This window comes from Phacochoerus africanus, chromosome 9 (genome assembly GCF_016906955.1).
Source record: "Phacochoerus africanus isolate WHEZ1 chromosome 9, ROS_Pafr_v1, whole genome shotgun sequence".
NCBI classification, from domain to species: domain Eukaryota; kingdom Metazoa; phylum Chordata; class Mammalia; order Artiodactyla; family Suidae; genus Phacochoerus; species Phacochoerus africanus.
Genome location: NC_062552.1, coordinates 96,551,473 through 96,577,915, shown reverse-complemented (window position 1 = coordinate 96,577,915; position 26,443 = coordinate 96,551,473). Strand labels below are relative to the sequence as shown.

Here is a 26,443-nt window from a genome sequence, read left to right as displayed (position 1 = left end):
ACATTGCATTTTGGCTAGGGCTACAAGGTATTCTGCCTCCATTATCATAATAACATCCTTCCCTATCCTACTTTTGGAGGAGAATGAGCAACAATTAAAGAAGCATTTGATTGACTTGTTTCAATCCTAACTCTTATTGCCCAGTCTCTGAGCATTCTTTAAAGGTAGGACAAAGGGGAACCCTTAGTCCCTTCTTGTTCACCACTTGGTTAAGAATGAAACCCTAATGAAACCCGATGAGCCCTCTTGTATCCTCTGGTCTGGTCTGTGGGGGCCTTTGTTCTTTTATTCCAGAAAACTGCCTCTGTTGGCATGCCATCTTTGTCATGAAAGACTGTCCAGAAATGTGATAGGTCTAAGATTCTACACTGCATGCAAGATAACTTAGCCTGTCACAGTTTCATGGATGCTAGCAGAAGAGAATGCAGTGCCTGGTTCAGAGAAAAAGGACTTTATTATTTGTTACACAGCAAGGAGCATGAATTTCATGTTCTTGTAAATGTAACTTATTCCAAAAATCTCATGAGGTCCATGCAGAGAGGTCCTGGGGATACTGCACATATAGCGATTTTATATCATAGCTAAGGAAACCTGAGCTTTGGGAAACCAAATCTTTCATGGCAGGCTACTAGAAAACCTGCCCAATTTCTACCCTAGAGGAAGATATTGTCTTTATTATATTGTACCATAAACAAATTTTTCCTCTTTTCTGGAGAGATATTTTATCTTCCCAGCCAGTCCACTACACAAATATACTTGAGGATAGTCTGGAAAAATATCTGTCAGTGCTTTTGCATGTAAGATGTACAGCAATGTAAGAGATACATGGAGAACTGTCTCTTTCCAGATAAAGATATAGATAAATGTATTATCTAGACTGGCCTCTGAGAAGGACTGGAGGTAATTATACCTCAGTAGCAATAAGCACAATTTGTCCCCCTATCTTGTCTTATAAAAAGTAGTCTGCTCAAAGAAATCAGGGATTTGAAGAAAACAATAATTCCAGGACTCAGGTAGGTAGGTAAAAGTCGAGATGAGCCTGAAACATTTTGTGTCAAAAAGTAATAAAATGCTCAAAGAATGATGAAAATATATCAAAAGGACACAGATGCCAGCTTAAAGATGCTCCTGTGTGTCAAATCCAAGACAATTTAGCATTAAAATAAATGGAAGAATAATGGATTATAAGCCATTTAATTATGTAGAAACCTATGAGTCCATATTGATACAATAAAGAAATGAAGTAAGGGAAAGAGGAAATCTGTTTCTTACAGTAGAATGCCAAATAATACATGTGGATAGAATTATGGATAGAAAATCATCAGTTGATAATTTTCATTGTAACAACTGTTTCAGTGGAAGATGATAAATGAATGCTAAAATAAGTGGTTGAAAATGTAATGAGGAAAATAATAATTACACAGTCTTAAAGTAACTATCCATAAATTTCATATTAATTATAAAGAGAAACATAGTCACTTTTCAGTAGATCCATCTATTAGACAACATTGTAACTAAGTGTTCAAAGTTAACACAACCAAAAAAGGACTGACCAACATCTTTGCTCACTGATACTATGTGATAAAATAGACATGACATCCATCACTTCTGTGGTACTGATTCTAAAAATAAAGTAGTACCTAAAATAAAATTGATGAATTTTCTATAAAATAATTGTTCTGTATTCTTGCAGTGAGTGACAATGAAAGGCTAAGGAACTGGCTCAAGCTGTAGAGTAAAAAGACATGGCAACTGAATGGATTATGTTTGGAGAGGTGAAAAGATAAAAAGGGCATTTAGGAAACAATTGATGAATATGGTCTGTGAAATAGATAATAGCATTTTATCAATGTTAAAATTCCAGTTTTGATAACTATACTGTACTTATGTACAAGAATGACTTTTCATGTATGTGTCCTTATCTTTATCTCTCCCTCCACTTCTCCTTCCCTTCCTTTCTTTCATCCTACTATTATCTTTCTTTCTATTAATCTATGTATAGGTTATATACATAGATATATGAGACAAGAAAAGGAGAGAGGACAGAGTGAAGTATATTATAAGAATTGGTAACATGGGTAAAAGGTATATGCAAGTTCTATGTAGTCTTCTACAACTCCTTCATAAGAGCTAATTCAAGCCTATATAGAAAAGAGAAAACAACTCAGAAAAATGGGAAATGGGCAAAACTTTTCAGAAAAGCAAAAAAGGATAACAAACAAAAAGAGCCAATAAATAAATTAAAATAGTTTTCTCAACAGCAGTCATAAGTAAAAAGTCAAATAAAATATTATCTTCTACCTATCATTTTTGCAAGGATGTAAAGATGTGATAAGAATTCTAGTATGGGAAAATACTAAAATCCATATAATCTTGCTGCAAAGATGATTGGCATAAGTTCTCTGAAGTAAAATTTGGTAATACTTATCAGAAATTCCCATGTAGTTACCCTCTGACCCAGAAGGTCCACTTCTAGAAATATTATTCTCTTGAGGCATACACTGATTCTGAATTTTCACTTAAGAATTATTTGTTGTAGGAATAAAACTTAAGACAAATAAAAATACCTATGAATAGAAGTCAAAATCTTATGGAACATCTAAAATACAAACTATACTACTACAGATCAAAGTAGAGAGCCTAAATACACTACTAAATAAATAAATCTGGTTGCAGATAATTCCAGTGGAAGAAATGACATTCCTGTACCTCCTATCATGTATCCATCTTTAACCACAGGACATCCCAACTCTCTCAAAGCCACGTCCACCTGCTTAACAACATAGTTAATCTGATGGGTCATGGTTTGACCTTCTTGTTACCAACTTTATGGCCAATGCAATGAGAGCCAAGCCTCCCTGGCTATTTAATCCTCTTGACCATCCTCCCAGAGGAGGGTTATAGTCCCCATCCAGGCAGCAACAGGATTGGTCATATCTCTCCAAGAAAACCTAAAAGCTACTAAGCCTACTACATTTTGGGTGAGAGGTACCAAGTTCATTGTCAGCTTCATATATAAGCCTTTCTTTTTTTTTTTTTTTTTTCTTTTCTTTTTCAGGCCGCACCTGCGGCATATGGAAGGTCCTGGGCTAGGGTTGAATTCGAGCTGCATCTGCCGGCCTACACCACAACGACAGCAACACGAGATCCTTAACCCACTGAACAAGGCCAAGGATTGAACCTTCATCCTCATGGATACTAGTCGGGCTCTTAACCCACTGAGCCACAATGCGAATTCCACAAGCCATATTTTCTGACATAGCTTTATGAGAAGCACTGATGTTTGGGGTTTAGGGGCACTTGCTCAAATTAATAAAACTGGTACCAGTGATGATTTCATGTTTCCTCTACTTGAAAGAAGCCAGAGAGAAAGAGGGGCACTCGTAGGGGGATTTGGGTTGTCTATCATTCTAATGCGACACATAAAAAGTAAAGTGTGTTTGGATGTGTGCCTGTATATGCTTCACTGGTTATTCACTTGTATCACAGCAGCAAGGCTACCTTTCTCTACTGCTCTTTAATGCTAGGGCTGTGACTCAGCAAACTACACTGCCAAGATTCCTTTGACAGCTGCCTTCTGGCTAGGTTCTGCCAACTGGAGACACTAGCAGGAGTTTCCAATTTGGGAAAGGGCATTTTCTTCCTATTTGTAGTTTTTGTCAGCATTTCTCTAGCAGCAAAACAGCTCTGGCTCCAACCTCCATCTTGTTTTGTCAACCTGTCACCAGCAGTGCTATCCCACCTCAGAATTACCACCGTTAACTGGTTGTGAGCTCTGAGTAGATAAGTCCCTATTTAAGTAAATCCACTTAGTTTCAAATATTAGTATGGCTTGTTTATATAATTTATTTACTTTTTTTTTTTTTAGGGCTGCACCTGTGACATATGGAAGCTACAAGCCTAGAGGTTGAATTAGAGCTTCAGCTTCTAGCTTACACCACAGCCACAGCAACATGGGATCTGAGCCTTGTCTGTGACCTACATCACAGCTCTCAACAACACTGGCTCCTTAGCCCACTGAGCAAGGCCAGGGATTGAACCCACATCCTCATGGATACTAGCTGAGTTTGTTTCTGCTGAGCCACAATGGGAACCCCTCAAATATTAGTATGGCTTCTGTTTTCCTGACTAGACCCTGAAAGATATTTATACATACTGAGAATTTCTAGACACTTATGAAAAATATTTAACAGTGGTTATCCTTGGGGAATGGAATTGAGAAGTCAAGCTCCTTTTGACTTCTCTTTTATATCTACTATAAACTGTTTTACTCCTACTCCATGAACTTGTTATATTGCCTGTGAATTATTTCACAATATTTTAGCGTATATACTTAGTTGCCAAATCAGAATTACCAATTTCAGTGCTGACTGCTAGTACTGAATCAAAAGCTCCTACTCTAGAAATGATTACTGCCATTATTTTAATTGGTGAGTCTAAGCATCTTTTCATATGATTTTTTCTATATTTTTCTCATTTGTAACTGTTCATAGAAAACCTTTTTATGACTGAAAAATGTCCTTGTATTGTATTATTATCAAACCAAAAACCAAGCAAACAAAAAAGTCATAAAGTACTAGGTATTAGAATTCAACTTTTTTCTAAAAGAAATGCAGAGATATACATACAGATATTAACACACAGACACACTTCTATTTGAACCAGAACTTTAAGCTAAACATTTAAAACTCCGATCTCGGAGTTCCCGTTGTGGCTCAGCAGGTTATGAACCCAACTAGTATCCATGAAGATGCAGGTTCGATCCCTGACCTCACTCAGTGGGTTGAGGATCTGGCATTGCCAAGAGTTGTGGTGAGTTGTGGTGTAGGTTGCAGATGTGGCTTGGATCCAGTGTTGTTATGGCTGTGGCATAGGCTGGCAGCTGTAGCTCTGATTCTCCATAGCATGGGAACCTCCATCTGCTGAAGGTGCAGCCCTAAAAAAGCAAGCAAGCAAACAAACAAAAACAAAATAAAAACCTCTGATCTCATAGTTTTCTTTTTCCAAGTTCTTTAGTACATGTAAAGCAACAAACCAACTCTACATTTCTTTGTTTATTTTTTTTTCTTTCCCTTTTTTGACAGTAGTACAGCATATGGAAGTTCTCAGGCCAGGGATCAAATTTGAGCCACAGCTTCGACTTATGCCACAGCTGTGGCAATGCCAGATCCTTAACCCACTGTGCCCAGACAGGGATCAAACTGGCAACACCCGAGACAAGTTGGATCATAAACCCACTGTGCCACAGGGGGAACTCCTCCACATTTCTTAAATATTTTATTTTGACTAAAATGCCCTATGGCAGCAGATATTTGAGTCCAGGTAAAACCACTGGTGATAATTTACATAACTATTCTGTCACTGAATGCTATGGAGAACCAATTTTACCTTCCTAGCTTAGGTTCTGTTCCTCTGGAAAAACTTTTTTTTTGGTCTTTTTAGGGCTGCACCCACAGCGTATGGAGTTTCCTAGGATAGGGGTTTAATCAGAGCTACAGCTGCCGGTCTACACCAGAACCACAGCAATACCAGATCTGAGCCGCATCTGCAACCTATACCACAGCTCACAACAACGCCGGATCCTTAACCCACTGAGCAAGGCCAGGGATCAAACGCGCAACCTCATGGTTCCTAGTCTGATTTGTTTCTGCTGCACCACAATGGGAACTCCTGGAAACACTTTTGATACCAATATTTTGTCATTCAGAACTCAGTCAGGGTTGCAGAATCATCATCAGTGTTTTAGGATAAAGGATTCATATAAAGAATTTAGACCTTACACAACTGTGTATGGTATAAGAGAATGTTCTAATGTCATTCTTTTACACACAGCTGTCCAGTTTTCCCAGTATGACTTATTGAAGAAAATGTATTTTTTCTATTGTATATCCTTGCCTTCTTTGTTTTAGACAAATTGACCTAAGGGGCATGAGTTTATTTCAGAGGACCAGCTTAATAATGATAAAAAAAAATCATAGGCATAAAGGGAGAAACTGACAGTAACCCAATAATAATAGGGGACTTTAACACCCCTCTTACATCAAAGGGCAGATCATCCAGAAAGAAAATAAATTTAAAATTAGGCTTAAATGACACATTAGATCAGATGGACTTAAAGAACATTCCATCTGAAAGAAGCTCTTTTCAAATGCACATGCATTATTCTCCAGGATAGATCACATGCTAGGTACAAACAAGTCTTGAGAAATAAGAAGATTGAAATCATATGAAGTATCTTCATTAACCACAGTGGTGTGAAATTAAAAATTTACTATAGAAAAAAAAACCCTGCAAAAACCACAAGTACATGGAGGCTAAACAGTATGTGAATAAACAACCAATGGGTCACTAAAGAAATAAGAGAGGAAATCAGAAAATATATGGAAACAAATTAAAATGGAAACACAATGGTCCAAAATCTATGGAGCACAGCAAAAGTAGTTCTGGGAGGAAAATTTATAGCAACATAGGCCTACCACAAGAAACAAGAATAATCTCAAATAAAAAACTTAACTGTACTTCTAAAGGAACTTGACAAAACCCAAAGTTTGTAGCAGGAAAGAAATGAAAAAGATCAGAGGAGAAAAAATGACACAGAGACTTAAAAACAAATAAAAAATAGAAAAGATAAAAATAAGAATTTTTAAAAATAAGAGTTGGCTTCTTGACAAGATAAAATTGATAAACCTTTAGCCTAACTCATCAAGGAAAAAAATAGAGATGGTCCAAATAAGTAAAATCAGAAATAAAAAGCAAGAAGTTACTTCTGACACCACAGAAACACAAACGATCATGAGATTAATATGAACAATTATACATCAATAAAATGGACCACCTAGAAGAAATGAATACATTCCTAGAAGCAATCTCCCCAGAAATGAATCAGGAAGAAATAGGAAGTATGAATGGACAAATTATTGGTAGTGAAATAGAATTGATAATTTAAAAAAACACATGACAAAAGTCCATGATCAGATGGCTTCATAGGTGAATTCTACCAAACACTTGAAGAGGTAATACATATCCTTCTCAAACTATTCCAAAAATTGAAGAGGAATTTCCAAACACATTCTATGAGGCCAGCATCATCCTAATACCAAAAGCAGACAAAGACACCATGAAAAAAAAGAAAGAAAATTACAGGACAATGTCACTGATGTACATAAGTTCAAAAATCCTCAGTGAATTATTAGGAAACTGAATTCGACAATATTTTAAAAGATGTCATCTCACATGATCCAGTGAGATCTATGCCAGGCCTGCAAGGGTGGTGCAATATTCACAAATCATACCATGTGAGACACCATATTAATAAACTGAAGAATAAAAATCTTATGATCACCTCAGTGGATGCAGGAAAAGCTCCTGACAAAATTCAGCAAACATTTATAATGAAAAATAAATCAACAAAGTATAGAGGAAATATACGTCAACTATACAGCCCATTTGTGACAAACCTACAGCCAAAATCATACTCAATGGTGAAAAGCTGAAAGCATTTCCTCTAAGATCAGGAATAAAAGAGGGGTACCCATTCTTTCCATTTTTATTTAACACAGTATTGGAAGTCCTAGCCACAGAAACCAAATAAGAAAAAGAAATGAAAGGATCCAGGTTGAAAAGGAAGAAATAAAACTCACTTTTTGCAGATGACATGATGCCACATGTAGAAAATCCTGAAGATAGCACCAAAAAAGTATTAGAACTCATCAATGAAATCATTAAAGTGGCAGGATACAAAATTAATACACAGAAATCTGTTGCTTTTCTAACACTAACATAAACTATCAGAAAGAAAAGTTAAGGAAACAATCCCATTTATAATCACATAAAAAAATAACAAAATACCTAGGAATAAATTTAACAGAAAAGGTAAAAGACCTGTATTCAGAAACCTGTAAGACACTGATGAAAGAAATTCAGGATGATTCAAAAAATAGAAAGATATACAATGCTCTTGAATTGGAAGAATTAATATTGTTAAAATGATTACACTACCCAAGTCAATCTACAGATTCAATGCAATCCATATCAAAATACTAATGGTATATTTCACACAACTAAAATAAATAATTCTAAAATTTGTATGGAAATAAAAAGACCCTGGATAAGCTAAACAGTCTTGAGGAAAAAAAAAAAAACAAAAGATAACACAATCCCTGATTTCAAATCATACTACAAAGCTATAGTAATCACAATGGTATGGTACTGGCACAAAAATAGACATATAGATCAATGGAATAGAAAAGACAGCTCAGAAGTGAATCCACAGTTAAATGGGCAATTGACCTGAAACAAAAGAGGCAAGAATATACAAGATGGGGGTAAAGGCATCTTCTTCAATAAATGGGGTTGGGAAAATTGGACAGTTGCATGTAAAAGAATCAAACTGGACTACTGTCTCACCCCATATACAAAAATAAAGTCAAAATGAATTAAAGACAAATATAAGACCTGAAGCCATAAAAGTTCTAGATAAGAAAACAAAGGTAGATCGCTCCTTGACATCACTCTTAGCAACTTTTTTTTTCTTTTTTTTTTGGATATGTCTCCTCTGTCAGGCAAACAGAAGAAAAAAATAAACATACAAGACCTAATCAAATCAAAAGGCTTTTGCACAGCCAAGGAAACTTTCAACAGCACAGTCTGCCTACTCACTGGGACAAGATATTTGCAAATGGTATATCCAAAATACATCCAAAATATACAAAGTTAATATCTAAAATATACAAAGAACTCATATAACTCAATATCAAAAAATAAAAACCAACGGATTAAAAATGGGCAGTGAAACTCAACAGACATCTTCCCAAGGAATGCACACAGATAAACAACAGGCACATTAAAATATGTCAACATCATGCATCATCAGAGAATTAATTGCAAATCAAAACCACAAGGAGATATGACCTCACACCTGTCAGAATGGCTATCATCAAAAAGACAAGGAATAACAAGTGTTGGTAAGAAGGTGAAGAACTAGGAAGCCTCACGCACTGTTGGTGGGAATGTAAATTTGTGCAGTCACTGTGGAAAACAGTATAGAATTTCCTCAAATAATTAATACCATATGACCCGGGATTTCCACCTCTGAGTATCTTTCCAAACAGAAAAGAAACACTAATTTGAAAAGATATATGTGTGTGTGTGTGTTCCTATGTTCATTGCAGCAGTATTTATAATAGCCAAGAAATGGAAACAACTTAAATGACCAAATATGAAAGAATAAAAAGATGTGTGAGATATATGTATGTATGGTGTATCTGTGTCCGTGTGTGTGTGAGGTGGGAGAGAGGGAGACTATTACTCAACCATAAAAAGAGGGAAATCCTGCCATTTTCACCAACATGGATGAACACAGAGGGTATAAGCTAACTGAAATAAGTCAGAAAGAGAATTAAAAATACTATATGTGGAATCTAAAAAAACAAATGATTCATGGAATGGATTTACAATGAGATCCTGCTGTGTAGCACTGAAAACTATGTCTAGATACTTACAACAGAGCACGACAATGGGAGAAAAAAAATATGTATACATGTATATGTAACTGGGTTCCCATGCTGTACAGTAGGAAAAGAAAAGTGTGTTAGGGGAAGCAACAATAAAAAATAAATTTAAAATTAAAAAAAAGAAAATTAAAAAAAAATCAACAAAAATGACATACTATAAACAGACTCATGGATACAGACAACAAACCAGTGATTGTGGAGGGAGGGGGCTGGGAATGAGGAAAATAGGTGAGGGAGATTAAAGGTAAAAACTTACAGTTATAGGAGTTCCCGTCGTGGCGCAGTGGTTAATGAATCCGACTAGGAACCATGAGGTTGCAGGTTCGATCCCTGCCCTTGCTCGGTGGGTTGACGATTCGGCGTTGCCGTGAGCTGTGGTTTAGATTGCAGATGTGGCTCGGATCCTGCGTTGCTGTGGCTCTGGCGTAGGCTGGCAGCTACAGCTCCGATTAGACCCCTAGCCTGGGAAACTCCATATGCTGCGGGAGCAGCCCCAAAAATGGCAAAAAGACAAAAAAAAAACAAAAAAAAAAACAAAAAAACCTTACAGTTATAAAATAATAAGTCATGGGATGTGCATCTGGAATGTAGTCAATAATATTGTTATAATTTTGTATGTTGGCAGTAACTAATTGTGGTGATTGTTTTGTAATATACAAAATTATCAAATCACCATGTTGTACAGCTGAAAAGAATATAATATTTAGCTGATTATTAGAGAAATGCAGATCAAAACTACAATGAGGTACTACCTCACACCAGTCAGAATGGCCATCATTAATAAGTCAACAAACAACAAATGCTGGAGAGGGTCTGGAGAAAAGGGAACTCTCTTGCACTCCTGGTGAGAATGTAAGTTGGCACAACCACTGTGGAAAACAGTGTGGAGTACCTCAGAAAACTAAATACAGAACTACCATATGACCCAACAACCCCACTCTAGGGCATATACCTAGACAAAACTTTCCTCGAAAAAGATACATGCTCCTGTATGTTCTTTGCATCACTATTCACAATAGTCAAGACATGGAAACAACCTAAATGTCCACTGACAGATGAATGGGTTAAGAAGATGTGGTATATATACACAATGGAATACTAAGCCGTAAAAAGAACAAAATAATGCCATTTGCAGCAACATGGATGGAACTAGAAACTCTCATACTGAGTGAAGTAAGTCAGAAAGAGAAAGAAATACCCTATGATATCACATATCTGGAATCTAAATTATGGCACAATGAATGCTTCCACAGAAAAGAAACTCATGGACTTGGAAAACGTACTTGTGGCTGCCAAGGGGGAGGAGGAGGGAGTGGGATGGACTGGGAATCTGGGGTTAATAGATGCAAACTATTGCCTTTGGAATGGATAAGCAATGGGACCCTACTGTATAGCACTGGGAACTACGTCTAGTCACTTGTAATGGAGCATGATAATGTGCGAAATTAGAATGTGTGCATGTATGTGTAACTGGGTCACCTTGCTGTACAGCAGAAAATTGACAGAACACTGTAAACTAGCTATAATGGAAAAAATTAAAATCATTTAAAAAAAGAATATAATATTGTAAATCAATTATACTTCAATTAAAAATTAAAAATAAATAAATGCTGGAAGCTGGGGAAAACAAAAAAATGATTTTGAAGATTTTTGTTTGAACTGGGCAAATCCAGTTACCCAGGAAGGGGAAGGACTAAAGGTGGTATAAGGGCTTAGGAATTCTATTTTCATCATGATAATTTAAGATGCCTATTAGGTATCTGCATTTTTTTTTTCAAAATATAGTTGATTTACAGTGTTTCTTCAATTTTCCTTTTTTTTGGCTTTTTACCATTTCTTGGACCGCACTCGTGGCATTATGGAGGTTCCCAGGCTAGGGGCTGAATCGGAGCCATAGCCGCCGGCCTACGCCAGAGCCACAGCAACACTAGATCTGAACCGTGTCTGCAACCTACACCACAGCTCATGGCAACACCGGATCCTTAACCCACTTTGCTCACGCCAGGGATCAGGCCTAGTCGGATTCGTTAACCACTGAGCCACAACGGGAACTCCTACTTCTTCAATTTCTGTTGTACAGCAAAGTTACCCAATCACACACAGTTCCCTGTGCTGTACAGTGGGATCCCGTTGCCCATCCATTCCATATGTAACAGTTTGCATCCCAAACCCCCAAACTGCCCATCCATCCCACTCTTCCCCCCCCCCCCACCGGGAACCACAAGTATCCAAATTTTGAGATGACAAGTTGACAGTGGGTTGCACAAGACTGATGCTCAGTTAAGAGGTGAGGGCTGTCATATTAGTGGCATTTATAGCCAGGGGACTAAGTTAGATTTCTTGCGAAGAGAGTGAAAACACACAAAAAATGGAGTGTACCAACTAAAAAGTCTTCTAGGAGATGAGGTAACTACAAATGCCTTGCTGATACTTGCTGTTAACAACAGCAGGAGCCCACAGTGCAATTTTCCCCAAGAATTTGGAAATTAGAGAAATAATACTGCTACCAGGATTAAACTAGAAAACCAACATGTAATGGGCCAGAGCAGAGATAGGCTATGCCACACTTAAACATGCAGAACAGTTCCCAAATCTGTAAGACTTAACTGCAATCTGTATTATGGGAGGAACTGTGTCCCCACAAAATTCACACGTTGAAGTCCTAACTCCCAGTATTTCAAAATGTAACCATATTTAGAAATAAAGTCTTTAAGGAGGCAATTAAATTAAAATGAGGTCTTTAGGATGAGCCCTAAACCAGTATGGCCAGTGTCCTTATAAGAAGAGGAAATTTGGATACAGACATGTGCACATACAGAGGAAAGATGGTGTGAAGACAGAGGGAAAAGACAGACATCTACAAGCTATGGAAAGAGTCCTGAGAGAGACTGACACCTTGATCTTGGACTTCTAGCCTCCAGAACTGTGAGAAAATAGATTTCTGTTGTTTAAGCCATATAATCTGTGGTATTTGCTACAGTAGCTCAAACAAACTAATTCAATCTGATTAAATGTTATTAACACAAGAAAGTAAAATATGTGTCAATTGAAAGTGGGTTTAAACACCAAAGGAAGCATAAGAAAAATAAAATATGCAAGAGTTTGAAACTAAAGAGGTCAGTTACAGGGCAGTAAACTGGAACAAGTTCCACGTCAAAGGAGATGTGTCTAAGTCCGAAGTGAAAACACATCCATGAGTTGGTCGTGAGAGAGGATGATAAAATACTAAAGTAGGAGGGGGCAGAAGCCAGTTGGTGATTGGAAAGATAAAGTGAATGGATGACACAAAATGTGCAAAAATAGTGCAGAGTGTGAGTAAGGTACCCCAAGATGTGAGGCAAAATTTCTACAGATACTGTAAGTAGTAGGTTAAGACCACCAAGATTCATAATTTTTACATACCTCAAGGTCATAGGGCCTTAAACAGAAAGGCTAGTTCAGACGGAAAGTGTCACTTCTTATGTCAGAGACTATACAAATGGCCTCCCAAATCCATTCTCACCTTTTAACTTAAAATAGTAACCCTGATATTTTCAGTTGGCATGATTCCACCTCACTGAAATATAACATACCTTAGGCCTCCCTAATAGTTAATTGTACCTGTGTGACCAGATTTCCCTGTCAATGAGATATAAAGGAAGTGTGTGAAATTTCCAAGAGGTCTCCTTAAAGTTATGGGGTGAACTTTGCTTTTTCTTCACTACTTTCTTGGACTGTGAATATGACAGCTCAAGTTCCAAAACCCTTTTAACCACCTTGGACCACGAAACAAAGGCCATGCTTGGGGGATAGGGGCTGGAGAAGGACCGAAAGCTGGAAGAAAACTGGGGCCTGGTGACTGCGGAACCTCGATGTCAGTTCTGTACTATTTCCAGAGTTCTTTAATGTGAGAGAAATACACTTTCTTAGCATATTGTATATAGAATTAAGTGTATATCTCTATACTAGCATTCTCTCATGATGTTTCTAGCCTTTTTTTTTTTTGAGTCATCACCTACTGACCCATTTTGTTTCTTCACCCAGAGACTCTGTTCCATTTTCTTCCCCCCCATACTTCCATCACTACCCTGTTTCATAATTTTTTTCAAAAGTTTTCTCGTAATGGAAACTCCTATTTCCTATTTTCTGCCTTCCGACATATTAAACTTTCCTCATTCTTAAAAATTATACTTACATGAAGGTATAAAGGCAATTTACATGACTTATCTGTCACTCCACTTACTACCAGCACTTCCTAAACTTAATTGATGACCTTTTATCTTTTACTGTCGTTTGTGTTTCTTTTGAAGCCAAGTGTTCAGGTGAAAAGGGCAATCCCTGCAAGTACTGAGTAGTAATTCCTCAAGCCTATGTAGTCCATAAGAAATTTTTTTTTACTTCAAAATTTCTTTATTGATGACTTTCTTGATTTTCTTTTCCCATTTCTATTTGATCTCTCTTGGTATTCCAGTGTCACCTATTTTTTTTTCACATATCACACTTTGTTTCTTATTATGATCATTTTATTCACTCATTCAACCAATATATGTTGAAGAGGGCTGGAAGTTGAGGGTGGTATTTATCTGAGTTTGAAGTTGTGAAGTTGTCTTTAAAAATTTCATCTCATTTACTCTTTTAACCAAATATTAAGGATCTATTATCATGCCCTTTTTAAGGTGGGGAAACATGGTTGGGAGATGTTAGGTTACCTGACCAAACCCAGACAACTAGAAGAAAATGGAGCTGAAGCTTCAGATTAGCTCTTCTGACATTACCTCCTGTGTTCTTTCTACTACTCCATATTCACTTCTCTTAGGATTAGCAAATATGAATTAGCAAAATTCCTGATGAATCTGCCTCTTTCTTTGTTTTGTTTTTGTTTGTAAACATAGTAGCTTCTGGTTTGAGGAACAACCTGGAGTTAGACCATAGGGATTGGTGGAAGCCTGAAACGTGTACTTCCAATTAACGCAAATTCAGATTAAATAATCAACAGAAGCTACCGTGTTTACTAGTCCTATTCTAGGGACTTAAACTTTTTTTTCTACCAAAAGAAAGAGACTTTTATCCCTCTCTTTCCCAGAGGGTTTTCTTGAGCAGGCATGTAATTACAAAATCCTTCCCCTGTCCCTTTTGTATGTACATAAAATGTATAAAAAGTGAAACAAGCCTCTCGCCAGGAACAACTCAGGAAAGTTTTTCTTAAGGTCCTAGGAGCCAGCTCTTTGAAATATAATAACCAAGGAAGAGAGTCCCCTATCTGCTCTGAACAGAGGAATTAGCCTAGGCTTCTTGCTCTAAGCTCTAAGTACCTGCTTGACATAGAAACAGAGAAGTTTTCTTTTTCCCTTGGATAATGGCAATTAATGAACACAAATGGCCTCTTCAAGGGTGACCTACCAAAGAATGTACGGCAAACAGTGTTAAGTCCTCTTAAATGAGAACATATGTATAATGAATGGTACCTTCATGTCTGTATAAAAGGATGAATTTCTGTCTTACAATCGCATTAGCAGATTGCCTGTGACGCCTATCGCAGTCCGGTTCAAAGCTTACTGAACAACAAGAACTCCTTACTGCCTCTTAACCGTGGAGATTTTCTGAGACGGCAGGAGATCTTAGTTTTCATTTTTCCTTGACAATGTCAATTTATTTATTATGTCTCTTACCTTTACTATCCCTCCCCGCCCCCTACTCTGCCCCCAAGAGTAAATCAGGCTAGAAACGTTGCCCTTGCTCATCCTGCAGGTTGCACCTGGCGAAGGAAGGCGCCACAGCGGCCGCCAGAACCACGACTCCCAGCATTCCTGGCGCTCACCGCTCTCGAGACTGCCTCTTCCGGCCCCAGGGCTGCTGAAACCGAAAGTGCTGGGCTTCTGGCGCTAGACGCCAGACCCCCGGGCGGATTTTTATCTCCCTTGCCGCGAGCTGTTGCTGCTTCAAGTTGGGAAGCCAAACAGTAAAATATGAACGGAAGAGTGGATTATTTGGTTACTGAGGAAGAAATCAGTCTCACCAGAGGACCCTCAGGTATGTGCAGAAGTGGTCATCGCTGAGAGTCGGGTACTTGGGGCTGTAATTGCAGAGCGGACACCTCTTCTGCAGAGCCAGATTTCTTTTGGCCTCAGAGAAGGCAGGCCCCAACCTGGTGGTTGCCTGCAGTGTTTGCGGGCTCATAGAAGAATATATTGGCATCCAGCGTTAGCATGAGACGGATCTGAGGAATCCACCTCATTTTTCAGTCGGATTACCGCATGTATTTATAGTCAGGAGGGGTTTCTTTCTGCTACGGGAAAATCCTGCTTTCTAGACCGCGGCCGTGAACTGCACACCCCTCCTTCCATTGCCTGCTCTATCACCGTTTCTGTGAAAGACTGTTTAGTAAAAATGGGAGCATAAACGGTGTGGACTGTAAATACATAGCCGTTTTCTTGATGATAGTATCCCTCCCTCCCTCCTCCTTTCATTTTTTTGGGAAATTCATTTAGAGGGCCATCCGGAATCCTAAAGCAGAAAGAGACTTAGAGGTCTACTCCGGAAGTTCCCAAACCTGGTTTCGTCTCAAAGTTACCTAAGATTTTTTGGGTTTTCTTTAAAAAATAAAAGGGCAATTCCTAGAACCCATTTCTGTTAATTTGGATTTCAATGCAGGTGTTTCTTTGGGTTTTTTCGTCCCTCTTTCCTCCTTCCCTTCCTCCCTCTTTCCCTTCTTCCTTTCATCCTACCTTGCTTCTTTTCTTCACAAGCACATCAACTGATTCTGATACTACCAAATCCTCACTGACCCCTACAGTCCTCTTACCTCCTGATGCCCTTCATTTCACTAGGCTCTTCACGTTACTCCCTGCTATCTGCCTTGGCTTTTGTTGCCTTTCCTTTACAGCTGTCTAGTGTATCGATTAGCTTTGGCTTAAACAGGTCCAAATCTGGAATCTAACCTCTTACTAGTTCTTTGATATTTATTGGCTGACGAACTTTATTACTGATGTAAGTCTTAATTTCTCATCAGTAAAATGTGCATGATAATAGAATACACTTACTAGGGTTATGAGAATGAAATCTAACTATGTAAGATCTTTAGAACGCTGTGTGGTAAGCACTGTGTGTTTGCTGCTATTGTTAATAGACAAATGATTAGTAAATCCTGCTAAATACTGTCATTTCAAGAGTCTCCAAGTCATCAAGTATCATAGGCTCTCTCTGAAATGTTTTGCATAAGCCTTTCAATCCTGTTTCCATCACCACTAGACCAGTCCATCTTTCCTCATCTGGTATTTTGATATAGCTTGGTCCACCAATCATAGATTATTCTTCATAAAATGTGGCTTTCAGAATCATCCATGCTGACTTTTTTCTTGTTATGAAAAATTGGAAATTGGTTTTACTTATAAGACTGTAATTCGTTGCTAATCTGCATGGTTAAATGCTGAAAAGATTCCATACGAGCTCCTAAACTTTTGTTAAAGACTCATTCAGTATGACCAAGTGTCTTAGTACACTTTTTCTATTTTATGTGAATTTTTTCATCTCTCTTAATATTGACTTTTGAGGAAAACAGTTGTTAAGCCAAAATCTGTTTTTCTGTACTTTTCATCCATTACTACTTGTGCTTCTCTTGGGCCAGGTGAAACAATGGTAGGTCATTTTCTGATTGCCCTGCAATTATTTAAAGGCATCTGGTTGTGTTTTGTCTCTTTCTCCTACAGTGTAACTATCCCTAGTTGTTCGGTTAGCTCTCTTGTGATGCGATTTTAGGTTTGATTCTTGTCTCTTGCTTAAACCTGTAACATATTTTGACACAGCCCTTCTGCTGCGGTAGCCACAGTATTTCCAGAATTTCCTGACTAGAGCAGAGCAGAACTCTGATGTTGCGTTGCTTGTTCTAGTCACTAAATATTTTTAAAGTGTAATATCACCTCACCTTTTTTTGGCATTTACGTAATATGTTTGCTTAATGTTCAGCTCACCATTCACTAAAATTTCTGATCCTATTAGTCTTGCAGACCTAAAGTTCCTAGTGTTAACATTTTCCTAAATTATTGGCATTAGGACAAATGTCAGAGGACTAAGTAAAATAATTGTATCTAGCTAATATAGCTCACCCCAAAATTGTTGAATTTCTGTTTTGTATGTGCATTTATTCAAAATGAATGGATTTATTCACCTAGTGACTTTTAATTTTTTTCTAAGCATTTTCATATCTTACTCATATAAGTTGATAAGCTTAAGAGTTTAGGCAAGTGGAACCACAGACTTGGATTAAAAACAATCATTCTAATATTTGTTAGTTCAGTTAACAAGAAATGATTCCAACTGTGTTTATCATCCCCCAAAGCTAGTTAATCTTAAAAAATCTCATAGTCTACCTCAGCTTTTTCCTTACTGTGTCATCATGAAGATACATAGGAAGGAAGTCAGTTATTACCACTAGAAGCTTCCTGTAGTTTTGACAGTTCCATAATGATCTTTATTTCTGTAGAAGAAATATGAAAAGCTTCTAGTTCCCTAAGTATGCCTTTCTTTTTTTAGGCAGCATTGTCACTCTTTGTCTGGGTACAGTTTCCTGTGCAAGGACCTGATAGTTTAATCAGATAACTGCAAGAATGTATGTACTTTTGCTTTTTTGTGTCAGTATTCTATCAGGGGTAGGAATCTTGGATATTTCCAGCACTTGGGCCCATTTTGGCAAGTGTCTAATCTTGCTTACTGTAAGGGAAGTAAAGTTTTGGGAAAATTATAACAATAGAGTGAGTATGTGGTGAGGCAAAAAGAAGCTTGGTATGTAGCTTGGCATCTGTCCTGTGCCTACTTACTCAACCATGTAAGGTGAGTCTTAGGCTGGATGACTTTGGAAGTTTCTTCCATTTTCAAGAGTTCATAATTCTTTGGCCTATTCCAAGTGTTGTTTTATGATTCCTACCATTTTGAACCAACAGTAGGTGATCCGAAGAATCATCACAATCTCAAATGCCTTCAAGGGTTTGAAGAGTTCATCTTTTATCTTTAATGGAACACTGTCTCTTTTCCTTCTGAAGGACTCCTTTAGTCTCTCGCCTCTCACTTTTTCCTTTAACAAATGGAGAGTTCTTAATGATGGAAACACTTGGTTACGCTAAGAAATATGACAAGAGCCTAATCTAGCTTTTTTTCATTGTGACAGGTAGAGATTGGCCATAAAGACATCCCTTCACCTTGGATATTAGGATTCTTTGTTCAGGACTGAGGGCTCTGGGTTTCAGCAAGTTGCTCCTGATCTACCATCTTTAAAGAGGAAACAAAATCTCTATTTTTCTACTTTCTTTAAAGGAGTTGCAGAGGATAATGGTTTGGTACAGTGTTATAATGATGAACATTTAAGGAAATAGGAAGTATTATCTTTCTGGCAATGTGCTGGTGCACACACAAATATAATTTTTTTTTTTGCATCAACTGTGAATGGTGATTAATCCACATTATTAGATGAAGAAATTGTCTCTCAGTGAAGTTAAGAGTAAGTTTCAAAAGCCAGGAATTTAACCCGGATTTCTTTCTTTCTTTCTTTTTTCTTTCCTTTTTTTTTTTTTGTCTTTTGCCTTTTCTAGGGCTGCTCCTGCGGCATATGGAGGTTCCCAGGCTAGGGGTCTAATTGGAGCTGTAGCCGCCGGCCTATGCCAGAGCCACAGCAATGCAGGATCTGAGCCACATCTGCAACCCACACCATAGCTCATGGCAGTGCCTGATCCTTAATCCACTGAGCAAGGGCAAGGATCAAACCCGCAACCCCATGGCTCCCAGTCGGATTCGTTAACCACTGCACCACAATGGGAACTCCGAACCCGGATTTCTTGATTCTAGTATTCCAAATACTACCTCCCAGTATAGCAGCCACGTCTAAGTGTTGCGAAAACTCGGCCTCTGTCCACAGGTGCTGGATAGAAACGTGGAGACAGTTTTGGGCGAAGGAGAAAAAAAAAAATAGCTTCATTGCTTTGCCAGGCAAAAGAAGGTCACAACAGGCTAATGCCCCTAAAGACTGTGCCCGCCTTGGGAGAGATTTGGAGGTGGTTTTATGGTTTTGGGAGTGGGAAATAGAGCCTCAGAAAAGATCAGTGTAGAGGCAAACTTGCACTGTTTTTCAAAGCTGGTGTTTAGTGGTCCCAGGACTGGTTCTTGTGGTCTTTTTTCTTTCCGGAATGAAGGATGCTCCATCAGGTAGTTAACATCTTTCGTTTGTTGGGGGTTTTAGTTCTGCAGAAAGACTCAAAGATACAGTTCTGTATATTCCTTGAGGAGGAACCAGGACCCGGCCCCAAAGCTGCACTGTTTATTATCTCTTGACTGCTCCTCCCTGGTACTCTGCGTCCTCTCCCTTCCTGATTAGCAAATGTTTGAACCTGCCCTTTGGAGCTCAGGGAAAGTCATGGAGCTTGAAGCTTATTCCCTAAAAACAAGAAATGGGGGACAAAGGAGGGATGTGCCCAGGAGCCCCACAGGGCCCTGCTCGGTTACATAAGAAGTTTGCTGCCAGTCTTTCTCCTGACCTTTATTTTGTTATATCATGCCTTATTCCCAGAAGGAGCTGAGGCATCTTAAATGACTAACATTTAAGTAGAAAGTTTTTATAGTTTGCTGTTGATTGAACTGAGAGCATATCAAGGTGAGAACTTAAAAACAAGAAACCACATTAAGTCCAAGCATTTAAACCTCTACAGATCTGCCATGTGCTTTACATGAAACTGGGTTGCTAACAGTTTTCTGATCCTTCATGTGTCCAACAGATCTGAGAATAAAGTGCTATATCCTCACTGTGAATTGGAGTTTGGCACTTGCCATCTGCGTCTACATGGATTAAATCAACCTGCAGCACCCCCTGCATGGAGCTCAGAGTCAAGACCAAGAGTGAGGCACTCTGTGCTCAGGGAAAACTAGAAGAACAGGTCTTCAGATAGTTAGATATTTTTAGGAGAAGATTTTATGAGCCCTCATACCTAGAAAAATACCGAAATCTTTCATGATGACTGATGTCTGTGACTATATTACTAGTCTGTGACTATATTACTATATTACCTTTATGAGACGGCAGCAGACCTCCATAAAATGTGAGCACGGCTGCCTGCACCTTCCCCTCCACCTTTATCATGTGTATCTTGGTATTTCCCCTTTCCTTTTTGGGGCGGTATTTCAGAGCTATCTGAAATACTGCCTCCTGGGCTATAGTTAAGTGGACAAAACAAAAGATGTCACAGTCATCTGCTATTCCCAAGGTTGAGCCAGTGAGCCCTCAGGGAACTCAGGAAAGAAACAAAGAACACTGACCCAAAGTTGAGTGCATATCAAAGGAGTGAGTCCATTAAGCCCAGACCTTTACGTCTTCCCAAAGAAACTTGTTCTCTGTAAATCTTTTTTTAAAAACTGGTTTTCCGTAAATCTTTTGTTCCTACCACCTTCCCTTTGTTGCAAAAACTCCTGTGTATTTGCCTCCCCCCTCACCTCCCTGGAGCAGTTTCCCAGGGCTCCCTGTGATGCTTTCTCCAGGACTTAAGTCCTAATTTTGCCCCAAATAAAACTTAACTCTCAACTTTAAGGTTGTGTATTTTTTTAAGTCAACATTGCCCTATTTCCACTTTCTATTTGAAGTCTAGCTCTCATGGAATTGACATTCCAATGAAGAATGATATTCAGATGTAAAAAGTTAAATCTTAGGGCAAAGGTGCAGATGGTTAAGGACTCTGACCAGCATGAGGGCAAAGGAGGCATGTAGGAGAGCATGTTAAATCTAACCCTGTGCTGGAAAAAGCCATAGAGCCATTGTTGGGAGCTAGACTGATCAATTACAAGAAGGTAGAACTTATGTTGGTCTTATAGACAGGCTTTAGGCTAGTGCCAGGAACAGGGGTGGCCTAAGCAGTAATAGAGAAAAGAGAAAAGAAGTAAGCATATTCTGAAATCAGTGAGTAAGCTAACCTGGATAGAAGAGAAGAAAGGAGAGGAGGTTAGCAGGGTAGGTAGAGACTGGATTATGAAAAGTTCTCTATACTAGTGTGGAAATGTAACTTTTCTCTGAGGTTCCATCTTGACTCCTTCCCCTTCCTATTCACTGGTTAAAACTCAGGTCAAGAATCACCTCCTCCAGGAAGCCTTCCTTACCCAGGCTAGAGCCCCTTATTTAGAATTTTGGACACCAGTGATAAAGTATCTGTCATGTATGACCAGTCTAAGCACTTTGTGTCATCTCCTCCCAACAAGGAATAAATGAAATGTTTATTATATCATTTCATAAATGATATAAATTGTATCATTTCATAAATGATATAAATTGTATCATTTCATAAATGATATAAATTGTATCATTTCATAAATGATATAAATTGTATTTCATAAATGATATAAATTGTATTTCATAAATGATATAAATTGTATCACTTTCTAAACCTTGACTCTTATATCACATAGCTCTTTAAGTGGCAGAGTTAAGAATTGGATCCAGGTCTGTGTGACTTTAAAAACCCTGGCTCGGAACCATCATAGATTCAGAGTCCTGTGGGGACATAGGGAGGGAAAAAATACAGTTTATTTTTATATTTGCTTCCTTACATGTGTTTCCTCTTCCGTCTCTTTCACTCTGAGCTCTTCTCCGTCAAAGGATATGTATTTCATCTTATTTTCTTAATGTTTTGCCTGGAGCATGACACACAGTGGTCAGTAAATGTTCATGAAATGACTAGGCAAATTGGTGGATATCAAAAGTATAATCGAATGTTGTGACAGACAGAGAACCAGTAACATAGTCTATTTCACCTTTCAAAAAGTCATAAACAAGGTTCTCCACTAAATATAGTTTAAGAAAGAAGAAAGAGTTTGGTCATGGTATATTATAATGGGGTGGGAAACTGACCAAGATTCCAGAAACAAGGAGGTGGAATAGGTGGAAAACCACATAGAATGAGAAGAGTATGTGGTACAAAGAATGTATCTCTAAAGATTGCTTCAAGGATCAGTCTTATTAAGATTTTTTTTAAAGATATTCCTGAAGAATAAATATACACTTGATCTTAGCCAAAAGGCCGAGAAGCGATGAAGAATAAATATAAAGCAAAATATCTAGAAATTACTTTGGAGAAGTGTAAAGACCAGGTGATGAATGCTTAACTATAGAAACATTTTGTAAAAGCCACGTGACTACACAGCTGCGTGGTCAATGACTACATTTGAATAAATACTGAATTATTTATCAAGAAGAACTATCTGTACTTGTGTCAACTGAAAAAGCGATGCAAACCTAAAAGTTTTGGTTTTTTTTTTTTTTGACTTTCTAGGGCCGCACCTGCGGCATATGGAGATTCCCAGGTTGGGGTCTAATTGGAGCTACAGCTGCCGGCCTACACTGCACCATCCAGCAATGCAGGATCTGAGCCGCAGCTGCAATCCACATCACAGCTCACAGCAACACTGGATCCTTAACCCACTGAGCGAGGCCAGGGATCGAACCGGCAACCTCATGGTTCCTAGTTGGATTCTTTCCCACTGCGCCATGATGGGAACTCCAACAACCTAAAAGTTGAGAGAGATGTTTTATTTGTCAGACAAAACAGGATTTAAGCCTAGGACATAGTACTTTAGCCGAGAGACTGGTCCAAAGAGGCAAGGAGTGGAGCCAGGATATATATGAGTCTTTGCAGCCAAGGCCAAGTAGTTGGAACATCAAAATATTACTGTTAAATTAAAGAAAACCAGATATGTCAATATGTAAAGTTATGGAATTTAGAGCTTTTGTGTGTCTGGTGAGATTTGAGAGTCTGAGCTCACTGAACTCATTCTTTTGATATGCACCTCAGGTATCTGGGGCCAGTATCCTGTGCTTTCTCCTGAATTTCCTCAGAGCTCACTTGCAGGAGTAGCTGTAGCCTGAGGGCTGCTAGATGGCAGGTACTCTTTGTTTTCTTCCTGAGTTTTCTCAGGGCTCACTGGTGTTGGAGGTGACTGCAATCACTGATGACTGAAACATCCTTTGTTCACTCATAGGGCAGGCACTATTTTATTTCTCAGCTGCAACATCTTCTGTTTAGTGATATGGCAGGCAGCTCATTCACAGTACCTCCCCAGATATTTGAGAGAGAAGTTTAGGAGCAATAAAATGAGTTCCTGGTGTATACCCTGGCAGGTACTGCCCGAAACATTTTTGGCAGGCCATATTCTTTTTTGCCTCAATCAGATGGGGGACCGGGATGGAGAGAGACTGAGCCCAGGCATAATGAATGTTTTTGTTACTGTGCCATCTTTACGTTCCTTTGAGGTTAAAGATTTTCCCTCTTTCTCTCTCCATATATCATGCATACTTGTTGCTGTCTTTTGAGAGAAGTAACAAATATCAAGTGACGTATTTCATCTTGGGACCAGAGAGTTTCTCCAGACAATGTACTCATTTTGGGTGAAAAGATGCCTGGTCATCTAACCTCTTGAGTCACTTATTTGAAACATTCATTTATTCCTTCTTTCAATCCACACATTTATTGAGCAGTAGCTGTAGGGTGAGTTTCTATAGCAGGAACTGTGGATACAATAGAAAACTGAGCTTTAACATAACTGCAGTGAGCAGTGGTGCAGTGATTAAGAGTCAGAATGCCTATGTTACTAGCTGTGTGCCCTTGGGCAAGTTACTACCGTACTTCCATATGCCTTGATTTCCTTAGCTGTAAAATGCGAGTATTAATAGAACCTACCTAGGGTTGTTGTGAGAAAGAAGTGTCATTTTGTTTTACAAATATTTTTATAGTGTTGCTTCTGTACCAGGCACTCTTCTAAGCAGTTGACCAAATTTTAATTAATTTAACAAAATTTAAATAATTTAATGATGCCTGTCATTATACTGCTGCCATGTGGAGAATAGAAGTTGGTGGAACAAGAGTTGAGTCAGCCGGAAAGGGAGGTTAACCTGTGCCATAGGCATTTTAGGGACATTGGGCTTCACCTTCTGTGTCTACCTTCTTTTCTTTTGTGCCTTCTTTTTGGGGTTATGAAAAACCTGCTGAAGGCTCACAGAGACATTTTTTACCTTGCTGTGTTTCCCCAGAATTAGAAGTGTTAGGAGTTCTTGGCTTCGGTGTTATTTCCAATGGCTTTAACAGTCACTTAACACCAACTGAGGCCTGTATATGTTACTAGGTACTGTGTGGGCACAGGAGATATAAAAGTGAATAAAAGCCAGTTCCCTGTGATAGATGTTTACAGCAGCTTTATTCATATTTGGAACTAATTATTTCAATAAAGAAAGTGATATTTAGACAAGTACTTTCAGTGAAGTGTGTTTCCAGGCAAAAGTAAGAGGACCTCCAAAATCGTGGAGGTATTGGAGTTCCCGTTGTGGCGCAATGGTTAACCAACCCGGGTAGGAACCATGAGGTTGCGGGTTTGATCCCTGGCCTCGCTCAGTGGGTTAAGGATCCCGTGTTGCCGTGAGCTGTGGTATAGGTTGCAGACGCAGCTCTGGTCCTGTGTTGCTATGGCTCTGGCATAGGCCGGCGGCTACAGCTCCAATTCGACCCCTAGCCTGGGAACCCCCATATGCCATGGGAGTGGCCCAAGAAAAGGCAAAAAGACAAAAAAAAATCATGGAGGTGTGGAGCCAGCTGGCTATGTGTGTGAAAGGGTGGTAATTATTATATTTTTAAATTAAGGCCTTATTTATTTAGTTTCATGCAAAATTGAAGAGAAGATAGATTTCCCATATCCCCATCCCTACATATGCATAGCCTCCCCAATTATTGACATCCCCCTCTAGGGTGGTAAATTTGTTAACATTGACCAACAACCTACATTGTCATATTGTAAGTACCCAAAGTCCATATCACATTGAAGTTCACTCTTGGTGTTGTATGTTCTATGGAAATAGACAAATGAATGATGACCTATGTCCATCAATATAGTATCATACAGAGTATTTTCACTCCCCTAAATCTTCCATGCTCCACCTGTACATTCCTCCCTTCCCCTCAACCCCAGTAACTCCTCTTTTTTTTTTTTTTTTCTTTTTAGGCTGCACCTGTGGCATGTAGAAGTTCCCAGGCTAGGGGTTAAATCAGAACTGCAGCTGCCGGCCTACACCACAGCCACAGGACCTCGGGATCCAAGCCCTGTCTGCAACCTTCACTGCAGCTCACAGCAACACTGGATCCTTAACCCACTGAGCTGGGCCAGGGATCAAACCCATATTCTCATGGATACTAGTTGGATTTGTTACTGCTAAGCCACAATGGGAACGCTACCCCTCATCTTTTTACTTTTTGTAGTTTTGCCTTTTCCAGGGTGCGATATAGTTTCAAAATCATACAGTAGGAAGCCTTTGCAGATTGACTTCTTTCACTGACTAGTATGCATTTAAGGCTCCTCCATGTCTTTGCATGTCTTGATACGCCACTTCTTTTTAGTGCTAAGCAATATTCCATTTTCTGGATGTACTATACTTTGTCCATTCATCTACTGAAGGAGTTTTGGTTCCTTTTAGCTTGGGTAATTATGAATAAAACTGCTATAACTATCCATGCATAAGTTTTTGTATATACATAAGTTTTCTCTTCCTTTGGGTAAATGCCAAGGAGCACAATGGCTGGATCACATGGTAAGAATATGTTTTGTTTTGTAAGACACTGCCAGACTGTCTTCCAAAGTGGCTGTGCTATTGTCGATGTTCTGAATTTTGGCCAATCTAATAGGTGTGTAGTGGTATCTGATTGTTGTTTTCCTTTGCATTTCCTAGATGACATATGATGTGTAGCATCTTTTCATATGCTTATTTGACATCTGTATCTTCTTTGGGGAGGGCAGTTATTAAATTTTGTTGTTACCATATAGTGCAAGATAGAGCATGTCCAAAGCTGGCTAGAAAGATAGGTTATGAGGATTTTGATTTTATTTATTTATTTTGTCTTTTTGCTATTTCTTGGGCCGCTCCCGCGGCATATGGAGGTTCCCAGGCT

The 26,443-nt window shown here is 38.7% G+C and overlaps 1 protein-coding gene and 1 pseudogene across 1 annotated transcript in view; one reads left to right on the top strand and one right to left on the bottom strand.

Annotated features, from left to right (window-relative positions):
• Positions 1–15,333: 15,333 nt before the first annotated feature.
• SYNJ2BP (synaptojanin 2 binding protein) overlaps positions 15,334–26,443 on the top strand; it is a 48,839-nt gene continuing 37,729 nt past the window's right edge. The window contains exon 1 of the mRNA XM_047794685.1: positions 15,334–15,521. Coding sequence (XP_047650641.1) covers positions 15,458–15,521 — 64 coding nt within the window. The 5' untranslated portion in view covers positions 15,334–15,457. The remainder of the gene's footprint in view (positions 15,522–26,443) is intronic.
• On the bottom strand, positions 22,448–22,546 carry LOC125137063 (uncharacterized; annotated as a pseudogene).